This window comes from Acipenser ruthenus, chromosome 21, assembly GCF_902713425.1.
Source record: "Acipenser ruthenus chromosome 21, fAciRut3.2 maternal haplotype, whole genome shotgun sequence".
Lineage (NCBI taxonomy): Eukaryota > Metazoa > Chordata > Actinopteri > Acipenseriformes > Acipenseridae > Acipenser > Acipenser ruthenus.
This window is the reverse complement of record NC_081209.1, coordinates 27,577,591-27,599,668: the sequence shown is the minus strand read 5'-3', so window position 1 is coordinate 27,599,668 and position 22,078 is coordinate 27,577,591. Positions and strand designations below refer to the sequence as shown.

The following is a 22,078-nucleotide window of genomic DNA, read 5'->3' as shown; positions in this document are numbered from 1 at the left end:
AACGTGACAGATATCCACATGGTCTGATAGCAGCTAGGCCATTGGCGTGAGTTTGAAATACAACACATGAAGATAAGAATACATTCTAGGAAGCATCAGCAACTTATTATCTACAGTGTTGTCTTTAAATAACTACATATTCCAAATTGAGGTATAAAACACAGGCAAAAAAACATACAAACCAGAAACATGTAAGTCTTAAGAGGATGCGGGCACTGCTAATTTGTATTTGCCAAATAGTGGTTACCTCAAGCTCACTTTTTTTCAAATACTGAAATAAGCCTCAGATGGATGGACAGAACGCATACGCTTGCATTATACATTACATAGAACAAGCTAGAGTTAAGTCCTCACCTCAGGATCGGCAAAGACCTCTGAAAAGTTCTGGAAGGTGAATGCCCCACTTTGCAAGATAAGATCGCCTCCCTGGTCTGAACTTTGCCCGCTCAGAATCAGGAGTTTGTGTCCAGCAGGGTTGGTAATCAGAGAGTGGATCTGGAGCAAGAGCACAGAGAACATGAGGTTGAGATTACACACGCAGAAAGTTTCAGAAAAAGTTACGTTTTCTCTAACGACTTATCTAAAGCTGGTATATATTATGCCTTCATAACCCCTTGCAGAGGACATGAACATCTACTAGAAACTGGTTTTAATGAGTTCAGAGGACTTCGTGAAAAACAATATCACTGGCAAGTATGACATTCCATATTGCAAACATTTTGTCAATTCTGCTTAGGGTGGTTGTTCGGCCCAAGTTTGGATGTAGAAAAACTGGAGATGTACCTCTGAGACAATTGTGTTCTCTGAAGGATTGACTAAGACGACGGTTTCTAGGACATCACTTCTGTGGTGAAGAGTCCTTTGTCCTGCAGGAGACATAGAGTAAAGCATAAGGACAAATGAAATGATTATTCAATTATCATTCAGGGCACAAGATCTTCATTTAAACACAACAACAAATCCCTCACAGTGATTAAAGAACATGCTGCATTGCACATAGAATGCCTACCTGTTTACTCTTCTCAGATTGCATAGTGTTTCTGGTGTATGACTCCAAACTATGGTGCTTTGTAACAGTATACGAAAGAAATCTTTTGCACAGGATTCCTTTTAGAAGTTGGCAGTTCTACATAACATGTACATGCAGTCCAAATACACAAAACACAAGGAAGGCAAACAACCTTAGGCTGCTTTTGCATTTAAATAATCATACTGTTTTCAGATCTCATTAAGTAATGAATTCTGCCATTCATGACAATAAGTAATATAATCTGCTTTTCTTTACCAAGTGAAGGCATATGAACAGAAAGGCATATCCAACTGAATTATGCTGAGTGCTGTGCATTGTACATGTGGTTACATTGGATCATGGAAATTTCTAATTAGTAACATGCATTTTTATTCCATTCCATTCGTTTAATCAGACGGTGTCCTCTTTATAAGTAGCCCATTACTCCCTCGCACCAACAATCTGTCAGTCCAACCAAGGCATGTCAATTTAACCACATATTGCTATTCAGAAAAAAACTCTTGAAATATTCATGCCTATCAACTTTTCCTGTGAAAGAATAAAATGGGTCCCGCATAAGTTTCATTGATCCAATGTTGAAAATATGGAAAGCAATGTCGGCCATGTTTCAGTTGTGAAGTCTTCTTCTGGTCTGTGGTTGAAGAAAACGTTGAATGTTAACCTTGTTTCCTTTCTGATTGTGGAAGCTCTTGAAGAGCCATTCTAACTGCTGTGAAAGAACAGGGATGTGGAATGGTGGCTGTGGGATCTCACAGCAGCTGCTCCTGGATATGGGGATGACTGAACACTCCTCCCACGAGCAAAATCAAATGAGCTCAGTTTGTTTAATCTTAGAAGATAAATCCTCTTTTTAATTGACTTCAAACCAGCTATCATGAAAAAGGCATATGAGGGGAAAGAAAAATGCAGCAATGCATACAAGGAGTTTGTCCTCACCCTGGAGTTTGCATGTTTCTTAAGCAAGTAAAACACTCTGAAAAGAAGAACTGTAGACATTGGACTAGATTCTCAAAGCTGTTGACTCCAAATTGTAGTTATTTTTTGTATGTGTTTAAAAAAAGGTCATCTGCCTGACCCCCATGGACAATGTAATTAGTTGATCACACCAAACACAGCATGCATGCACATTGGTACCCTACCAACATCCCATCTCTCCCCAGCCGGCAAACCCTGCCTCTGTATTGGCTGTTGCTATGGTAATGGTAGGCTGGCTGTTGCCGACAGCAGCGTTACACTGACAGTCTTTGCAATCTGCGACGCATTGCAGCATTTCTGTTCAAGAAAAAAAAAAAACCTTTCCTGATGCCTGGAAAATGCACAGCTTTGCAAAGAACAGGAACTGACAAATCAACATAACCCTTGTCTTCACTCAGACATGCTATATTTAGCCTGCTATGCTATTTGGCTGTGTTTAACTGAAAAATCAGAGCAGCATATTCTACAGGGAATGGAATTTGTTCTCTGCATCTTACTGGTAGCTGGGAGGCAACAAGCAAAACAGAGAAAGAGGATGAATTGTACAATACAGAGTTTACTGCTAATGAAGTTCCCTTTAGAGCATGGCAGGGTTTAACTCAGGGCTTATTTTATACAGGTCAGGAAGTAAAGTCCAGACATGAATTGGGTTAGAATTCATGAGGGGAGGAGGGTGCTCCCAAACTGCCATGTGTCTCGGTCCTATCCAGGCTGTTAAAATGGATAGAAGGGCAAACCAGACTTTGCACTTGAAACAAGCTCAGCTGGAACTCTAAGTCCTGAAAATTATTTTTAGACCAGGGCAGAGTATCTGTGCGCTAGTCTAACCCTATCCACCTGCAGCCAGAGCCACCTTCACACTGAGAGTCCAGAAAGAGAAGTTTCATTCCAGGCATGATCAGCTACAAGAACAGGAATTATAACAACCAGTCCATGTTGCACAAACATATGCACGCCATAAAAACAGTGTCCGTTGGGATTTCAAAGATATTCTACGCTGCAGAAACATTCAGCCAATTCAGCTGAGAACAAAGCAGATCACATTGATGCTACTGACTACAGAGCTGTAACACATCACACGAACACAGTATACCCGTTCTAGTCATCTTGTCAAAGATAACTTATTTCCATAGAGTACCTGTCATAATGGCTTCTATATTTTTAGCATCAAAAGTAGGAATCATTTGAAAAAACATCAAAATTCAAAGGCAAAAAAAGAACAAAAAAACTGCTTCTCCAAAGTGCCTTGTGCAAGTTATTTAAGCACAGGCACAGTTACAACTACAGTGGAAACTGCTCTTGCCAGAATTCAATTTGAAAAACAAGGGCAGTTCTCTTGTGATTTTAGTATTTTATAAAACACCCTGTAATTTAGCACATTATATAAATAAAATGTGCTCACCTTTAATTGCTGTGAACCTTCCTGCTACTTTTAGCAAGCAAGAAGACATAACATAGCAAAAATGTTTAAGAAAAAAACAGCAGCATTTTGGAGTTCTGCATCTCATCCACTATGAGGAACCCAGTCACTGGACCCAATACATTGATTCAATTTTGCACACTTTCAAGATGACTCACACAAATCTGTGCTTCAAAGATTCAAGGATTTGCAATTCCCAGCTCTGTGCAACCATACAGTATTTTTAAAGATGAAACAGGCCTGCGCAGTCACGCGTGTACCGCACACACACACACACAGATCTATTCCACTCGCTCTCACGCAAGCAACATCCTGACTGCTCCCACCTCCCAAAACACCACAGAGCCATTAACATACATGGCAGATTCAATTCATCCCCACTGAATTTATATGTCTAATTCACCACAACCTGTGGATGTGGATGTGCCTCTCTCTTCGCTGCCTCGCTGGAAACGTTGTATGGCTTTTTTCAGGGTGGGCACCGCTGGCTCATGCCATAAGCCTCTTACTGCCTGAATGGAGCAGGACCTAATTATAGAGAGCCAAGGACACACCTCCCAGGGTCCTGTTCTTTCTCTTTGATCTGATTCAATCCCAGCCCAGACAAATCACCCCAGTACCCCTTACCCAGTCCCCATTCACCCAGTCCCCTTCACACAGTGGTGAGCTCTGCCTGTAAAACACTATCACAAATGTTACTGGAATGCAAATTACCCCCCTAAACAAAGAGTCACAGTTTGTAGTTCTATGTAATTAATTCAGGTTGATCTGCTGTTTCTGTACATACCATCTCCCTGGAAAACACTGCAAACAAGAGGCTGCATTTTGCCTTCTGTTTATAGTAGTCTGCAATGGACAGTGTACTTATTATATACTAGTGTATAGTGCTTCAGTCAACTTTGAAATACAGGGAACATTACAAGTTAATTAATTCCTCTTATTGAGTTAATGTACTTCTTTCTTTCTTTCTTTCTTTCCTCCTCTCCCACAGCACCCTTTTTGAGGAAGCTGTCCCAGTTTCCTCCCCTAATCCAAGTCATATGATCTGGCCAGCACTGGGAGGTTCCATAGTTAATCCTATTAAAGCCTCAGTTCTAATTGCAACTGTGCCACAGACTCTCACCAGGGAAGGCCCTGTCAACACTCGGCCTGCCTCTGACCATGCCCTGCAATGCTCTGCGATTGACTGCTTTTGTCTGCCTGCACTCCACTTTCCGCATCTGATTTCAGTGTGGTTAAGAAGTATAGTAAGAGGGGTAGAGACTGAGGGAGAGTTGAGAGTTCTAGTGAAGTACAGACAGGTAGTTAAACTAACGAAACATGAAAAAAAAGAAACCCTGAGATTTCTAGCATTAGGCCTCCAGTAATTCTAGTAAAGCAGCAGTTACTGAAGACATTCAGCAGGGTAATTGTACTGTTTCACCTCAGGAATGAAAATAAACACAACCAAGAGTTATGACTTCATTTGAAATACGAATAAGCTCTTACATTGTTAAGTTGAAATGACTTCCCATCATTGTAAAGTAAGTACACTGTAGTCATCTCAAACTGGAAACAGCATTGAATTCATTGTTACATTGACATTTCATGCACAGCACACACATTACAGTCCCGCTAGATACTGTGCATCGCAATGAAACAGTGGTTTGAAAAGCGACTAACAGATTCAGGTCAGGTTTGAAACAGGGCATGCTTGTAGCATCCTGTACATGCAAAGTTTGAGAATGTATTCGTTGACAAACATAGATCAAATAAATACAAATGAAATGATGAGAGAGCACAGCTTCTACAAGGAGGAGGGTTTTTGCTTAATTTTGCCAGTGTTGGTTTCCTCCTGAAGGCAGCTGTGTGTCTGTCCTTGTGTCGAGTGACTAGTCCAGACAGAGAGCAGGCGAGGATGTCTCCTTCAATGGATGGAGCCTCCCTTTCTCTTACTGTTTAAGACAGTAAGAGCACTTTCACTGAAAGACAGTGTCACCCACTGTGCTCACCATACTGTAAGTGACAGGGACAACAGGCCAGATGAACTTCTAATTTGAATTTACGCATTGTATTTAAATACTGTTCCGGCTTAGGATGAGATGAGCGGGCAGTGACTACCATGCTATATTCAGCAAGACTGGCAAACTGCCTTCACCAAAGTGTATTTCTCTCCTACGCACACACCAGGAATCTAACACCCATTAAAACACAGACCTGTCTAGGACTCCCCCAAGACCAGGGGGTCCTATCCTGTTTCTCTCAGTGGGTCCCTGAAACACTCCCCAAATTATATTACCGCAAGTATTCTCACCCACCCAAACCATGAACCCAGTGCCTCATGAAACAAGCTGTTTAACAACGTCCTTGCTGATATTGAGATCTATTCAAATGATTAGGAAATATTTATTATACTATACAACTATTCAGTAAAAAATAAAAGGCCATTTATTGAAGCACCTGATCACAACAAAATCTGAGCACTCAAATGCTTGTCTAACGACAGGTTGAACTGGTTACTGATTTACAGTTAAGCTGGCATGACAGCCACCTCTCTGTCAATCATCCCACTCATGCAGCCAGTGGTGCAAGGGGAGTGAGTGATATTCAGAACCACGTTTCCAGGGGGGCTCCCGAGTGGTGCATCCAGCAAAGGCGCTGCGCGCGGAGTGCAGGATGTGCCTTATAGCCTGGAGATCACAGGTTTGAATCGGCTGAGCGCTGCCCGAGTAGGGAGGGCTTAGGTCGGCAGGGGAATCCACGGCTCACCGCGCATCAGTGACCCCTGTGGCCGATAGGGAGCCTGTGGTTCTGCAGTGGAGCCGCCAGATCTGTGTTGTCCTCCGGCACTATAGGTCTGGTAGCATTGCTGTGGATCTGCAGTGCGAAAAATGACGGCTTGGCAGGAGCACGTTTCGGAGGACGTGTGTTCCAGCCTCTGTTTCCCGAGTCGGCGGGGGGGGGTTGCGAGCGGTGAGCCGAGGATACAGATAATAATTGGGCATACTAAATTGGGGAGAAAACCGGGGTAAAAAATTGGCGACGACTAAATTCATAAAAAAAAAAAAAAAAAAAAGAACCACGTTTTCTCAGTGTTCCCTGGTTGTGGTCAGAGCATTCTGCCAATTTCTTTACAACAAGTACTTCAGTACTCTAATGGAAAGGTAGTAGTACCACTGACCAAACTCTAGCATCTACCCCGTTTAAAACCCCAGGGGCTCCTGTTTAAAAGCTGACTCTCCCCCACACTAACCAGGAATATTCTTTTTCCATAGTTTGTTTGTGATAGATGCCAGGATCGGCCAGTATTGCGTTTTACAGTTAAACACCAGACATCAAACTGGGAGGCAGGGAGAGAGATTTTGTGTGTCAGTCCGGCGCAGTGTTTGACGAATGCACCTGCTGTTTTGGTTGGCACAGCAACCGCCCCCAAAAAAACAATGGCCAACCTGTGACTGTGTGCTCAAAGACGTGCTTCTCTGCATTCCTGTCAGGGATGTTTGTACGAGTGGGGTGTCTGAGAGAGGGAGGGCTGCATTGCTGGCATGCTGCTGGCAAGCTGCTGCTGCCAGAGAGAGAGACAGAGAGTGACAGTGTCACAGCGCTAGCCAGCTGAGTGGGCAACAGTAGAGATGTTACTGTTTACTGGAAAAAAACTCAATGCCTTCCCTCCCTCCTCCAGCTCTGGCACCATTCAGAGACTGGGGCATTGTCTACTCACAGTACACTAACAATGAGATCAGAGCGTTCAGTCAGGGTTTCCGAGAGCCTTTTAGAAGGTCTGCGAGAGTTCCAGTAGTCAGGGTTGAATATCTCAAGGTCCTGCTTTCCTCCCCTTTAAATCACAGAGGAGGAATATATTTTATTGTTCAGTTTTAAACCCAGTAGGTCTTGGCACAATTTTTATAAGATATTCACAAATATTTCAAGAACTTCAAGGCAAAGTGCCAGCATCAGCAGTGCTGGATATTAATGCCGTATTAGGAAGGGACTGAACCTAATAAAAAGATTAGGAACCTAATGTAATTCCTTCCTGTATCTTGTTCTGGTTGCCCAGTTTTTTGGGGGACATTGAACTTTCAAATCTTTACTTCAACCAATTAACTAACCGCTGACTTCTCTCGGTCTTATATACTGTAAGTTCAGCTGTCCAGTCAGGTTTCTATGCTAAGGGTGAGTGAATGAAGGTGAAGGGATGGAAGAGAATAAGAGAGAATCAAAAGAGAGGGGTGAGGGAGGAACAATACCTGGAACAATAAAGCCCTATTGAACTGAACTGAGAGGAGGCAAAAGAGAAGAGCAGGCAGATGGTAAAGAAAAGTGAATTACTGAACCCCTTCTATAAATACTTTAATACAATATATTAAATTGGCATAATCGCACACCTGGGATCCAAGGTGCTTCAGGACTTCAAAGCATTTTGTATAATTCAGACAGCATAATGCACAACATCTTACTGCTTTTACAATCTCATGTTAAAAACATTGTGCTAATGTGCTGAAAGAAATAAACATCAATGGTAATACAAAGTGTATGTATTCATGGTGAAAGCCATTAGCACTTTAAAAGTGACAGTATGCATGCTTACTTCAAATAAGCAGTCTTTAGTTGAAAGCATTGGGAGAGGACACATGCATTTACAAGTCCATTTTGAGTTTTAATTTGGCAAAATAAGACGTACTGCAATCTTAGGGAATCAGGCATTTCGAATTGCAATGAAATATATAATCAGGAAGGAGACATGTGTAAGAAGGTAAGTGTGAGAGAGATAGAGAAAGACATAGAGAGAGAGATATCAGGGTAAACATAATGTATAGCCTTCAGGCAAAGACATGTTAACTTCTATCATATCTTGACTTGAACCAAAAGACCTGTGTTATGATCAATGCTGCCCTTAGGAGAAATCCTTTCACTGCCATGTCTTAGCCGCTTTTATATATTTCTTCACTGCTGACAAAAAAGACAATATGACTTAGCATATCCATGCCTGGAGGGTTTAAACAGAGAGAGAGCGATCCATTATAATCGTTAGGGTTTTACATTATATAATCAAATTCTAAATTCTATATCTAATAAGTCGAACTTTACAAATAATAAACTAAATAGCTATATGTGAACTTCAAAGATAACTTGAAAGAATTGCAATATGATAGGAATGGGAAGAGATTTTGTTAGGAGTACAGTTACTTCTGTAAGGCTGGCAATTTTTCTAAATGATTATTGAGGAAGCCCTTTTTCTAATGATAACAATTTCACTTTAACAACAACAAAACCACACCGTTTAATAAAGACCGCTCCCTCCCTCCCTTCCTCGTCTCTGCAATTCAACACATCTGTCTGCTGCCCCCTCTCCTCACTCTACCATAAGCAGCAGGTTCAGCAGCCAGCGACACTGTGATTTGAATTGTGCCTCCACCCCCAGCACCCTCCCTCACAACGTAAACAGTCACACTGCTTTCTTAACTGAACCAGGCCGCGCTTGTGAAGCGCACACTGCCATATATGGAAAAGCCATTTCAATTCCACAAACTCCAAAACCTAATTACTGAACCACTTCAATTGCTAGGCTTGTATAACAGTATTAAAAACCCATATTTAACCAGTGTAAGCACAGACCAAGGAGCTGGAGTATTCGACCGGAGAACTGGCAGGTTTAACTTAAAGAACTAGGGGTATACATGGTATATTAGAACCAGCACATACAATATAGAGAACTCAGTCCTAGGGACCTGAGAGCCAAACAATTCAATCCACTATGAAGAACTCAATACTGGGGATTTTGAAAGCATCACATTTCATACTATATAGGGATCAGTATTGATAGAAATCAGTACTGGAAATATGAAAGCCAGCATATTAAATATAGAGGATTTCTCCTGGTAGTCTAACCTAAACCAAATTCTCTGTAAAAACTGTATTAAACAGGCAGGAGAAGAACTGCAGTAACTCTGCAGAGATTTCTCCTGCTGATCTGGACCAGCAGAAGGTTTCTAATGAATAAATGACACTTCCATAGGGACACTTCAAATGCTGCCCTCAGTCCATCACCGACTGTTTTCACGCTGAGCTCATTTCTTTGTATCCTCCCTCTCCACTTTTCAAGTCATCCAATTAAGACTGTAATCCAACGCAACCATGCTTGTCTTTCTCAATAATATTAAACTGGTGATGACCTACAGAGGCTGATGCAATGCACACAAGTCTATTACGGAATGTAGCATTTTGCAACGTAAATCCTAAACATACATTTAAATGAACACAAGGACTATGGGAGGATAGATTTAATTATATTGCTGCTGACCAAACATGTGGAGCACACCCTTTCTCTGAACGTGGTCAGCTTTAAATAATTGGTATCCGTTTCTGAACATCACTAACTTGTCTAAGAAGTCAACAATGTTTTTTTTGGGGGGGGGGCTGGCTAGAATAAAGTGACAATCTTGCAATTTGAATGGCCAGTTCCATGTCTTTATTTAATATATCAGTACAATCAGCCTGCAGCTTATATCACTGCCTGATCGGTGGACTCATTTAGGAAAACAGAACATTGCAGTTGGTTTTTTTTTTGGGGGGGGGGGATTTTTAACAAGCAGTTTTGTTAAAGCAAGAAGAAACCCAGAGGACTTCATTAGCCGGTGGTCTGGAGGTGGGGGTGGGGGAGTGGGTAGGAATCTATCAACCACATCACAAAATTCAAAGCATCCAATATGATTTCCAAGCACATTCATCATCAATTAGGTCTACTTTTGTCTTTTTGGAGGATGAATCAATGAATAATTCACTAGCATCACGTACTGAAGCAGAGGTCGCCCCTCATTTTGTTCTCCTTAAATCTGCTCAAACACATACATATCTCCCTGTAGAAAAACACCTTCACATAACCTACTAATTAGTCAGGGTCGTACATATATTGCACTGATGGAGAATGAGTCAAACCTGGCTATACAGTATACATCTTTTATATCTTCATTGAAAACCACTGGCTTGGGCATTTTACATCTGACATTGTACTAATTAATAAATGAATATCAGAATACCAAACAGAAAAGGGCAATATCCACAGTTATTTTGAGTTATTATTAATAATAATAATAATAATAATAATAATAATAATAATAATAATAATAATAATAATACAAACCTCTCCCTCTCCAGGGTTGCAATTGAGTTTCCCTTCTCATATGTCCTCCTAAAAGGTTTCCCTTTGCATATTGCCATTCTCCTCCCCTCTCTGGTAATAAAATATATTCAACTTTCCCCCTCGGACTCCCCACCGACAGACAGTGAACCATTGCAGCTTTCACAATTCACTTACCAGAACCCCAGCTTGTAAATGAAGCTATAAGGACTGACGAGGCATTCATTAGAAAGACATAATAGCACACTGGGGGGGTGGGGGGGGCTCTGAGGTCATGAAGCAAAGAGGGTCTCACACCCCAGATGAGTCATAACATGTGAATAATGAACCGCTTGGAAAACTTGCATTGAAAACTAAAACAGATTAATGGGAAGAGACCAGGATTCCAGGATTAACATTTTGGTGGGCTCCAGGGCCTTCGTTTCTGTGTAGATCTTTGCTCTGTCTGGGGCAGAGGTTTGTCATTGGCTTGGGCACAATGTAATCTGCGGCAGGCCACTTCAGAATGACTTCTCTTCATTTAAAGAAACGCTTTTGGAGATTTAAACTGGAATACAAAGACCTCGTCTGGCGTTGTCATCATTACTAGACTTGCATGATCCACTGCACTGATCCAAAGGAAAAACATCACATCACGTAGCAGTGAAGATAAAAAAAAAAAACTCCACCAGGGTGTTCATTGTCTTTATCATAACTAAACAAATACAACATATAATAGGTAAGCTTTCTGTGTACACAACAACGAAAATATTTGCATCAATTGATTAAATATGTGGTACCTGCTGTGCAGCTCTTGTGTTACGATATAAAATGGAAACTTTGTTAAATAAAATGAAACCAGCGTCTGCTCCTGTGTATATCTGCTCCAGATATGAAAGAACTGTTCTATATAAAGCCATAATTGATTCAGTGTCTGTCAGTCACCTTGTCCCATCTACTTGAGCGGGCTGTGGCAGAGACGAACTAACTAACCCGAGGTGGAGAAATACATGGCAATTTCAATTTGACTTACTCTTCAGCAACACTTCATTTGAAAGACTTACTGCTTGTATTGGTTCCTAGATATCTGTTAAATGTCAGAGAGGCAATTTGTCCCTGTGATGTCCTTGCAGCACAGCCCTGAAATGATATCAGTGTGCCTAAGTGTTGTGTCTTATCACACACCTCCTTTTCAGGGTCATTTAGCTTTGATTTTAACAGGATTCCTTCTGAATATTTAGCAAAATCTGTTATAGCTGTGATCAACCTAGGAGAGAAAATATGAGGCAAAATAATTTTGTAAAGTTACTTCTAAAAGGGATTGGGCTCCTTTAATTAATGATAATGAGACGATAATGAAGCTCATGATTCCTCAAGGCCTTGCTATTGCTACCTGGTCCTGGGCCTGGCTCAGTATCGCTAGGCAGCAGCAGCATCACCTCACTGGGGACACTGCAGCAATAACGAAGGAGAGAGAGAGACAGAGAGAGAGCGCATGCGAGTGAGCAGGAGGGCTTACTCCCCATCAAAACAGCACAGTGCTGTATATCTCTACAGTGAGAAATCAAAGAACCCCCAGCCCAGCCCACTCTGCCCAGCCCAGCCTGCAACACAAAGCAATGATGATGAAGCAGAAACATTCCTGGAAAACAGAGCTGCAGAATAGAAAAATACTGCAGCTGTTTCTGCAGGACCACTCTCCCTGTCGGCTCTCTGTTCGTCTTTTATCCTTAATTACACTATTATTATCACAAAATCCACAAAATACTACTATTATTACTAACTGAACAATAGAAATCGTTTTTTTAATTTAAATCACTTCAAAAACTAGATCAAAAGCAACATCCCAGCGTTACTAATATCAGTAGTGTCCCCGGTCAGGCTGCCTGGCTGCCTGGCTCTGAAATGAGGAGAGATGGATTTTCCAGACTGGGAGGATGATGACTCTCTTCCTGTTTCTGCTGGGAGTCTGAGTCTGACTCACTCTGGGGCAAGCTAAGCGTGACACACACCCACAATACGGAAACTATTGGCTGATAGCAATAATAATAATAATAATAATAATAATAATAATAATAATAATAATAATAATCCCTGATTTGATATCAATATAACATTTTTTACGGGAGCCATGGACTACAACCATACATAATACATATTAATGAAATACATATTCTAAAATTCATACATGTTAAGGTCGTCCATTGAACCACATCAAATAATGATAACTTTGCCCTGCTTTGATCTGTGATATTCTTGGACCTCTTTACAACCCAGCTCAATCTGTCATTCAATCTGCAGGTCATTTCCTACAGGTATCTTTCTGTTTGCCAACACTGAATCTATATGCGATTTCTAATGTATATCACTGTATAGATCTGTTCACCCTATTCTCGCATGGCTGGATCATATCAATGCATTACAACAAAGCTCGCCTCACGCCTCAGCCACCAGTTGTAATTTATTTGTGATTTATTTTGTATGCAAATAACGCACACACTGTGACAGCATATAATTAACAAAGCAGATCTAACAGTTATTTTTTAAAAAGTCTTTCGCAACCGGAAAGTTACTGTACACCCTAGCGCCCTCCCCCTCCCCTCCCCTCCATCCCCCCTTTATGTTTATGATAAAATGTGAACGACAAAGCAGCCCCGTTTTAACGAATAATTTGTATAATACATACATAGATCCATGCATATATCATTAATTGATGTGCACGGGAGTATGTATAATTATGACTTGTGCATGAGCTACAATAAATACGTAAATGTAGGACACGCGTTTTCTTTTGTATCCCTACAACGCATACATGGGCAAGCTGATTTCAGTAATCAAAGAAAGAAAAAGAAAGAATTAAATTATGATAAATATACAACAAGATTGATATTTTGGTAGAAAACGCACGAACATACCTGAGACCCTCTTAAAGCGATCTGTCTGGCTCTGTCTGTCTGTCAGTCTGTCTCTTTGCAGACGCACACTGTCTCGTACACCTCAAACAATCTTGCTCTGTCCTAAAACCAAGCTTTTGAGAGAGCGGCTACACTCCACCTCTGGAACATAGCCTCTACCTTTTGTCATAATCGGTCTAGATTTAACTAGCGTGCTGATCAATTGATTAATGACTTAATTCAGCCAGCCATACATTTGATTTATAGACTTCACGTATAGTAGATTTTTTAAATTAAAATACGCACAACACAAACTAACGAAAAATGACAAGTACTTTATTAAATAAAGAAAACACAAATGTATCACAATAAAACAGAACGGTTGCTATTCGGCTCATCTGGGCGTTCATTTTACTGTATAATAATATAAACGCATTGACCGACCAGCATCCTCATCCGCTATTCTGCTAGAACTAGACCAACCCGATACGTCCTCTCCTCACCCCAGCAAAATATGACAGCTCAAAGATAACAGCTATGATAAATCACAACTCAATGTAACATTAAATGAAAGACAGCTATAATGAAAAAAGGCCTATGTTTTGCATTTTGTTTCTCATTATTCATAGTATTAGCCCTGTTATTCCTATTTATCTGTACGTACCGTTGCTGCTGCTCCGTCTTTATGAAGCCCCTGCCTCGGAGCCAGAGAACGAGAAGCCGGGTGTGTGTGTGTGTGTGTGTGCTCGCCGGTCGGGCGGAGAGAGGGAGGGGCGAACAGGCTCGTAGATTGATGTGTTCGATTGATACAGCGATAGACCGAGAGAATTGTGTAGCAGAGAGAGAGATGCAGTGACAGCGTCTGCAGCTTCCAGCCGGTCGGGCTCCGGCTGCGGTCCAGGGAGCCGCCCAGCTTCTCTGACAATGCGCCAGGCGTTAACTCCTCCGCTACCGGGACCAATCCCTTTCGGCGCCCCCTCTTTTTTTTTACACCAATCCGTTCCTCCTTCTCTGATAATGCGCCAACGATTCCTCGACTGCCTGAACTATTATTCTCTCTGTCCCGCTTCCCTCCTTCCCCTTTCACGTTTCTCCAGCAAGGTTTGAAATGTGCACTTTAAGAAGAGTTTGGCTTGTGTCGTATAAACAGGCAACCAGACACTGGTGACACAGTTGGTTGTTGTAATGTGATGTGATAGGCAAGATGAGGTTGACTTTGACCCAGATTAAAAATAAGGAACATTGTTTTATTCTAATTCAGTTTAACTAATATTATAAAATGCAGCTTTGACGTCAAAGGTACCTATAGGGTGGTTCAAAAATCACTTGACCAGACTGGATATGATGATGGGTGGGGTTGGGTGCATGTACTGTACCCCTGTACCCCAAAAACAAAAAAATGGACAATTGCATAATTTGCCTCATAGATTGACATGGATGCTGCTGAATAGCTGACAAGAGCTGGCAACCCATCCATCACAATGTCATTAACAATGAAGTGCTTGCAGTTCCTGTGGGTTTGGTAAAATCCACTACCGTTAATGGAAGCCATTGTGGCAACAAAATGTCCACATTGAGCATGCTTCTCCTGTTTACTACCAGCCTATTGCATTGCTCTCGTCAGTGCAAGCCCCAGCCCCATCATATTTGTGAACTGGTAAGGTAATTTTGAAACATTAGCCACTGTAGCAGAAGAGATCACAATGCTTTTCTCCCAAGTTCTTTACAAGTCTGCTGTTACTGTGATAAATAAGCCCCAGTTGTGTGGGTCGCTGTTGTTAATTGATGTCAGTAATGAGTGCAAGGATTTATTGCTTTGAATGTTTTCTCTCGCTTCCTTTCTGCTTGTCTCTCTATGTAGGGCACTGAGATGGTCTTCTGTTAAAGAAAAACCACACCCAGATATGCCACTGTTTGCAGTGCTGTGATAGGTGCATATGTTATAACTCCACAAACTTAAAATGTAACAAATAGTGAACTGCAAATGTAATAGCATGCCATTGTGTAATAACACAGCTAACTGCATGTGTAATAACACCAACCTAATACAACTCCTTGTGCAATACGGTGCTGGGATCAGTGATTTTAAATAACAATAACAATTGTAGTTCTAGAGATCTTTTAAGGCTAATTGTTACACTTTTGCTCTAGTCAAAGCAAAATGTTTAACAGCATTTATGAATAATAATAATAATAATAATAATAATAATAATAATAATAATAATAATAATAATAATAAAAACACTGCTTAGTTTTACAAAACTAGTCAGATAAACTGAAATGAATGCAGAAACCCTCGTAAAGGTGAGACTGTGCAGACTTCTCTCAACATGCTCAGTTTACTGCAGTAGTTATGGTTCTTTTGCTACAAGAACACTTTTCTTTTTCCCCTTAGGAAAGACCAAAGAAAAAACGGAATCATCACCAGAGCAAAAGTGGGCCCTGTGTGTGCGAGACTCCAGGAGATCGATATGAGAAAAGAGGACTTGGGGAACAGAGGATTGATGGAAGATGCAATCACAGTGAAGCTCCCCATTGCTCTTTTTACTCCTTTCTTTATAAAGACTAATGAAGGCTTGCATGTGTAAGCAGGTAGGATGAGGCCAGCTCTTACACAAGTCAAGCACACTCTCGCATATTCACACACACCAATACATCCATCTTAGATTTCTAATGAGCAGGGTGACAGGGTTTTAAATGACAGTGTAGAGGTCTCCCACTTTAGACCCTCTGCAACACTGAGCACTAAAACACTCCATCCTCAGCCCTCTACAGTCAGACTCACTGTTAACATAATCAAAGCCGTGCTAGATGAAGTCTGTAGTTGCATGAGTACGGCTTCGCTAGACTGGTAAAAATGGAGTAAGTCAGGGCAGGATGTAATACCGCTTGACTCAAATTTTTAAACTGTAATTTCATTGAAAGCTTTCCTTCACCACTGAAGCGGTTAACTCAGATGGGAAGTTGTTCCTTTGGCAGCCAGCAGTCCAAGCCCCAGCCGAGCAGAGACTCTGAGAAGGGGGGTCCCCTCCGCACACAGCTGTTTCTACTTGAGACAGCTGCAGGGCGGGGCCTCCTAAATAGTTCCCAGTCTTTAAAAGCAGTAGTGCAGCTGGAAAAGAGATCAGAGAGAGTCAATCCCGTCCTCCCAGTCAGTCACAAACCAGTCTACACAACCAGAAACAAAGAGGAAGCGTTTCCAAGCATTCAACGACAAGCTTTAGACCATCAGACCAGCAGGGCCAACTTGATCACAGAGCCATTTCCATTGCAGCATTGTACCCTGTCTGCAGGAGCTGTAATGTACTGAGGTTGAGGTGAGCACTCGTGAAGGATGCTTCCTAACGCATGCACCTGGAAGCTCCTTGTACTGTGATCGGATGCTCTTACGAGTTCCACCCAGTCTGAGCGGTGCTCAAATTCCATATTCAACCTCAGATCCATACCAGTTTCCAAATCGCAAACCCCAGGCTAAATATACCTTACCTCCCAGAGTATGAAACTACGTAGCAGTGCATCAACACTGAAAAATACAGCCTTTGTCTGTTTGTTTATGTATCCTTTTTGTATTACCAAAGAATCTCCTTCTCCACATGCCAACAATCTGCAGTGTACACTGAGGAGAATTCATGTTTAAGAAGTACTGAAGTTATTCTGTTTATATAACAAGTACAATGCATGAAAAGGTATGTTTAAACATAAACGAAACAGCTGAACTTTCAATTCCTTAGATCATGTTAAATGACAAATGTTTATACATGCTGGAATTCTGATGCAGAAATTAAATACAGGAGCAAATCTCAGGGATTTGATGGAATAGTTTTGCTTGTGTATTTAATTTAATCTAAGGAATGTAATTCCACAAATTTCTGTCTGGTATGAGGGTATGTCAGTGTGTGTGTGTGTGTGTGTGTGTGTGTGTGTGTGTCTGGTGTTTGATATCACTACACTTTGCTTAAACACAGAAATAATAACAAAAAAAACAAACATTTGACAACTGTTTGGCTTGAATAGACATCCCACACCCTGAATAAAACCATTTCCCTCCTTCCAAAATTATCCTAGAAATTCCATTCCCCCCCAACCCCATCATTTCATTCACCGACAGCAGCTGGCCCTGGTCACATGACTGCCCCCTGTGGAGGGATCACATTTCCTGTTGCACGCGCTCTGCCGTTTGGTCCCTCCCTTTACTAGGCTCCCTCGGGGGACAATAGACAGTTAATTCTATAATCACAGATAATTTACTGGCAGCATGTGTCGCTCGTGCCCTTTGTATCCCCTCCCCTTTCACACAAAACGTCCCGGAAGTAATGGGGGCTGACAGCCTCAGAAATACCTTCTCAGCACTGCTCAAAAAACATCACGCTCTCAACATAACAACCCCGCTCTCGGGAACCCGATCAGTGCACTGCGACGCTGCAAAAAAGGGCAGGAACTGCTTTTTATATCAGGGGACCATTTAAAGTGATGCATCAGTTTGTAAAATCTTAGTAACCTACATAAAAAAATATTGCTACATTCAGAACATTTTGGGTGTCAATTCTAGCTGTCAGTCTTAAAGAAGGGAAATGGCCATGCATTTCAACAGAGTATTCCCAAATCTCACTTCTAATTTCTTCAAATCTCACTCATTAGAATGTTGTTACATTTCTGCTATGCTATTCCTAAGGCCACACTAACTGTATACTATTTTGTCAATGGTGTAAAAGTTTCTTTGAATGGGAAACTAGCTGAACTTATAAGAAACAAATGCCTGCTAATGCCTCAGTGATTAAAACTATATCTGGTGGTATTATTCAATTTAGCAACTAGTTGACAGAGAAAACAGACAGATTTCAACCTGCCGATATTTTCCAACACGCTTCAGACTCCAGACCATTGAAAACAGAGATTGAAATGTTGCTTTGGCTGGTAAAGGAAATACCAGCCACCCCCCATGATCTCTGCACAAAGACTGGCCCTGTGATCCATGCGGTGACAACTCTGTACACAAACAAGCCTCACTGAAGCACCCCTCCTAGATAGAGACTGCAGAGGTATTAAAGACCAAGATCAATACTCTGATCTGAATTATTAATCATTCTCCATAACACGTGGACGACTCATCTTAAAATGAATGCCTCATTCACGGCTGAGTGCACCGTGAAATCTGAGATTTGCAATTTCATATCTGCAGATCTTCAAGATGCATTTCTGCATTTTGTGTTTTACAATCTCAGCCCACACAATGAACAGGAGCTCAGTGAGTGATTTTCCACATGGCTTTGATTTATTTATAATGTTTGCTGCGATATTAGGTCAAACGTAATTGTCAGAACAGAATGATTCATTTGAATTTAAAAGATTCTAAATGAATAATTATATGAGATTAACATATTCTAAATGTCATATTAAGAGTTTCATTTAATGAGTGCTATTTAGCATAAAAGTTGTGGTCTTTCCTCTTTTAAGGTCCTGAATTTTAATAAATGCTTCAGTTCTGAATCTGTCTTCACCAGGCAGCTGTCACTATGGACACATGCACTAAGACTTCAATTCAGGTATAATTTGGGAAAATGTTATACTAAATGGATTACCATAAGATAACAAGATATTATAATAATGTAAACTAATCTGGCATGTATTTTATTTTAATTAACGTATAATTGCAATAACATTCATCTGTTTTTTTTAGTTCTTAAAGTTAGTTGAAAAAGGGTTAAAACAATCTAGTTTTCCCTTGTCCATTTTGTAAGGTGCGCTATATTTAGATAATACTGGGACATGAGATGCTTCTATTCTATCTGGACCAGATAACATTGTCAAAGTTTCCTCACAGCCAGGGAAACAAAATGGTTTTGAGGCCAAGCTGATGCATTCCACATCCCCTTTAAGGTTTTATTTTTTATCTGAATACAATATTTACTTTTGTTCCTTAAAGGTATTGTCCAATGACTTTTAGATCAATTGAAAAGAGCCCTTTATGTTTAAACTTTTGTTTTTCAAAAGTACTACTCTGTTTATTTTTAATACTACTATATAATAATAATTATAGTAACGTTAATAATAGCTATACAATAGTGATTTATTGTAAAACTGTGACATAAGCAAAGTGGGAAAAAGCATATGATCAATTCTTGTTGGTTCTTTATGAATTATTTCGCTTAATTTTCACATTGAAACGCTGAGCGCTTGTTCTGTGCTACCATGATACCGCAAGGCAATTATTGACAAAAAGCTTTGACTGCATTGGTTTAATTAACAGACAGTTCAGAGGTGCAAGGTGTTCAATATTACCAGTAATGTAGTATGGGGAGTGGTTTGGACTGGTTAAGAACCATCGCACCCACTTCGTGTTTTAGTGATGCCATTGTTATGTACTATTCATCTCCTGACCTGTTTAGCTCTCCTGTCAGGTTTGTATATTTAACTCAGGGCTCAGAATTCCAAGGTCAGCACTTGAGTGGGATGGTTGTTTGGGCGCTGCCATTTAGCTGTGCAGTCCACCCATCACACATTTAATGATACATTAACACCTACATTCTCAAGCAGAATGTGTCATACGTATGAATTAGTGGTAAGAGCTGAGGGACTGGGAGGCTGTGTGGTCTAGTGGTTAAAGATGAGGGACTGGGAGGCTGTGTGGTCTACTGATTAGAGCTGAGGGACTGGGAGGCAGTGTGGTATAGTGGTTAGAGCTGAGGGATTGGAAAGCTGTGTCATCTAGTGGTTAGAGCTGAGAGACTGGGAGGCAGAGTGGTCTAGTGTTTAAAGCTGAGGGACTGGGAGGCAGTGTGGTCTAGTGGTTACAGCTGAGGGACTGGGAGGCAGTGTGGTCTAGTGGTTAGAGCTGAGGGAATGGGAAGCTGCATGGTCTAGTGGTTAGAGCTGAGGGACTGGGAGGCAGAGTGGACTAGTGTTTAAAGCTAAGGGACTGGGAGGCAGTGTGGTCTAGTGGTTAGAGCTGAGGGAATGGGAAGCTGTATGATCTAGTGGTTAGAGCTGAAGGACTGGGAGGCAGTGTGGTCTAGTGGCTTGAGCTGAGGGCAGATCGACCACAATTACAATGCAATAAAACAGCAGCCATCTGCTACTGTTTCCAACAAATGACTGCCTGCACTGCTTTTCTACTGCAGCTGTTTGTTACACAGGAGATGCTACAGCAGGCTGTGAACGAGGAACGTCACACATGCATCTGACAGCCTTCCAAAAAAAACCAAAATGTACTCTATCAATATAGCTGTCTTTCTGAACAGCTCAGACTACTGTGGTGCAGACAACAGCAGAGTACTTGGTAATACAACAGAAAGACATGCCTCATGGGACCTAAATTGAGTGTGGTTGTTTCATCTCCTCCATCTCTCTTTGTCCCTCTCTCAATCTGGAGCAGAGGTACTGTGGGGGTGGGGGTGAGTAAAGGGGTCTGGATGTCAGAGGTCACAACCTTCAGCACCAGAGATCCATTCTGTGTGTGCCTCACACACTCACACACTCATTAAGAGGTACAGTCTATATCCCTCACTCCCTCCCACACTGAGAGGCCAGGTCTAGCATTCGGTTTTGCCATAGGAGGGCATGGTTCCTTTAAGACTGCGAGACAGATTAAAAATAAATCCTCACAAAGACATTTTGTGGCTCACTTACAGGACACATGTCATCCATCAGGCTGGCTTTCTCAGAGGTCCAGCATTACTTATTATCAATGACTTCTAATAAACTGTAGGTGGTACGTGTTCCGAGCTTAGATGCTGGTCATCGATCCTGGGACCGGGTTCAAATGCAGTCAAGGACTAATAGTCTCATCCTGGCTCAGAACAGTGCAGTCCCTTATTACAGCACCCCATCAAGGATCACCTTCTCCAGGGGGAATTAAAATGGTTTAGACATCCCACCGCTGGCACCATGTGTACGAGGTTAACTGCTGCATTGGCTTCCCTATATTAGAGGCCACAGGCTGCCTGTAATGCCTGTCAATGCGCACCTCTTATTCCACCAGTTTGATCCTGTAAGTGTCCTGTCAATAAACCAATTATTAAATATGTCTCCTGAATCAGCTGGTGCATTTCTTAATAAACCGGGAAGTGAAAATTAAGAGCTACTGACAGGGAGAGATGACAAGGGAGCGCTGACGGGCTGAGCTGACAGACAACTGAAAGGGAGAGCTGAATAGAGAACACGGACAGGCAGAGCTGCCAATCCCTGTTACCTGGAGACCAGGGTATTGTTTCCAGTAAAGGAAAAGGCCAGCCAGGAGATTAGAGGATTTATTATTACAGCAAAAGGATTAGAGAGCGCTCTGTAAGAACGAAAGACTAGCTTCTCTCTACCTAAGCAACAGCACTGTAACAGCATCTCCAACACTGCTTATTACTTAAAAAAGTTGAATGGGATATACCATGATAAAAAGCATAGCAAAGGTTTGTTAAGTGCAGTGAAAGAATAGGCAAGCCTACATCACTAAAAGCATGGTAAGAAATATGGTGAACCATGCACAGTTAGTGCACAGTATGAGCAAGAACAGCAAGGGATATAGTGTAGGATTTTTCTACAGAGTCATTTCCAATGAAGCCCTGCCCCTTTGCTAGGGAATGGGGGTGTAAACATAGTAATTCAGGGACCGTGTCATTAATCAATTGGGGACAAGTTGTCCAGTTTGCTTTCTGGTAGTCATATTACTGCAA

The 22,078-nt window shown here is 41.4% G+C and overlaps 1 protein-coding gene across 1 annotated transcript in view; it reads right to left on the bottom strand.

Annotated features, from left to right (window-relative positions):
* The window catches only part of LOC117428307 (microtubule-associated protein 1A-like), a 49,848-nt gene that overhangs the window by 15,095 nt on the left and 12,675 nt on the right, over nt 1–22,078 (bottom strand). Inside the window, exons 3-4 of the mRNA XM_058995377.1 lie at nt 784–866; nt 355–495 (exon numbers count right to left, since the gene is read on the bottom strand). Coding sequence (XP_058851360.1) covers nt 355–495; nt 784–866 — 224 coding nt within the window. The remainder of the gene's footprint in view (nt 1–354; nt 496–783; nt 867–22,078) is intronic.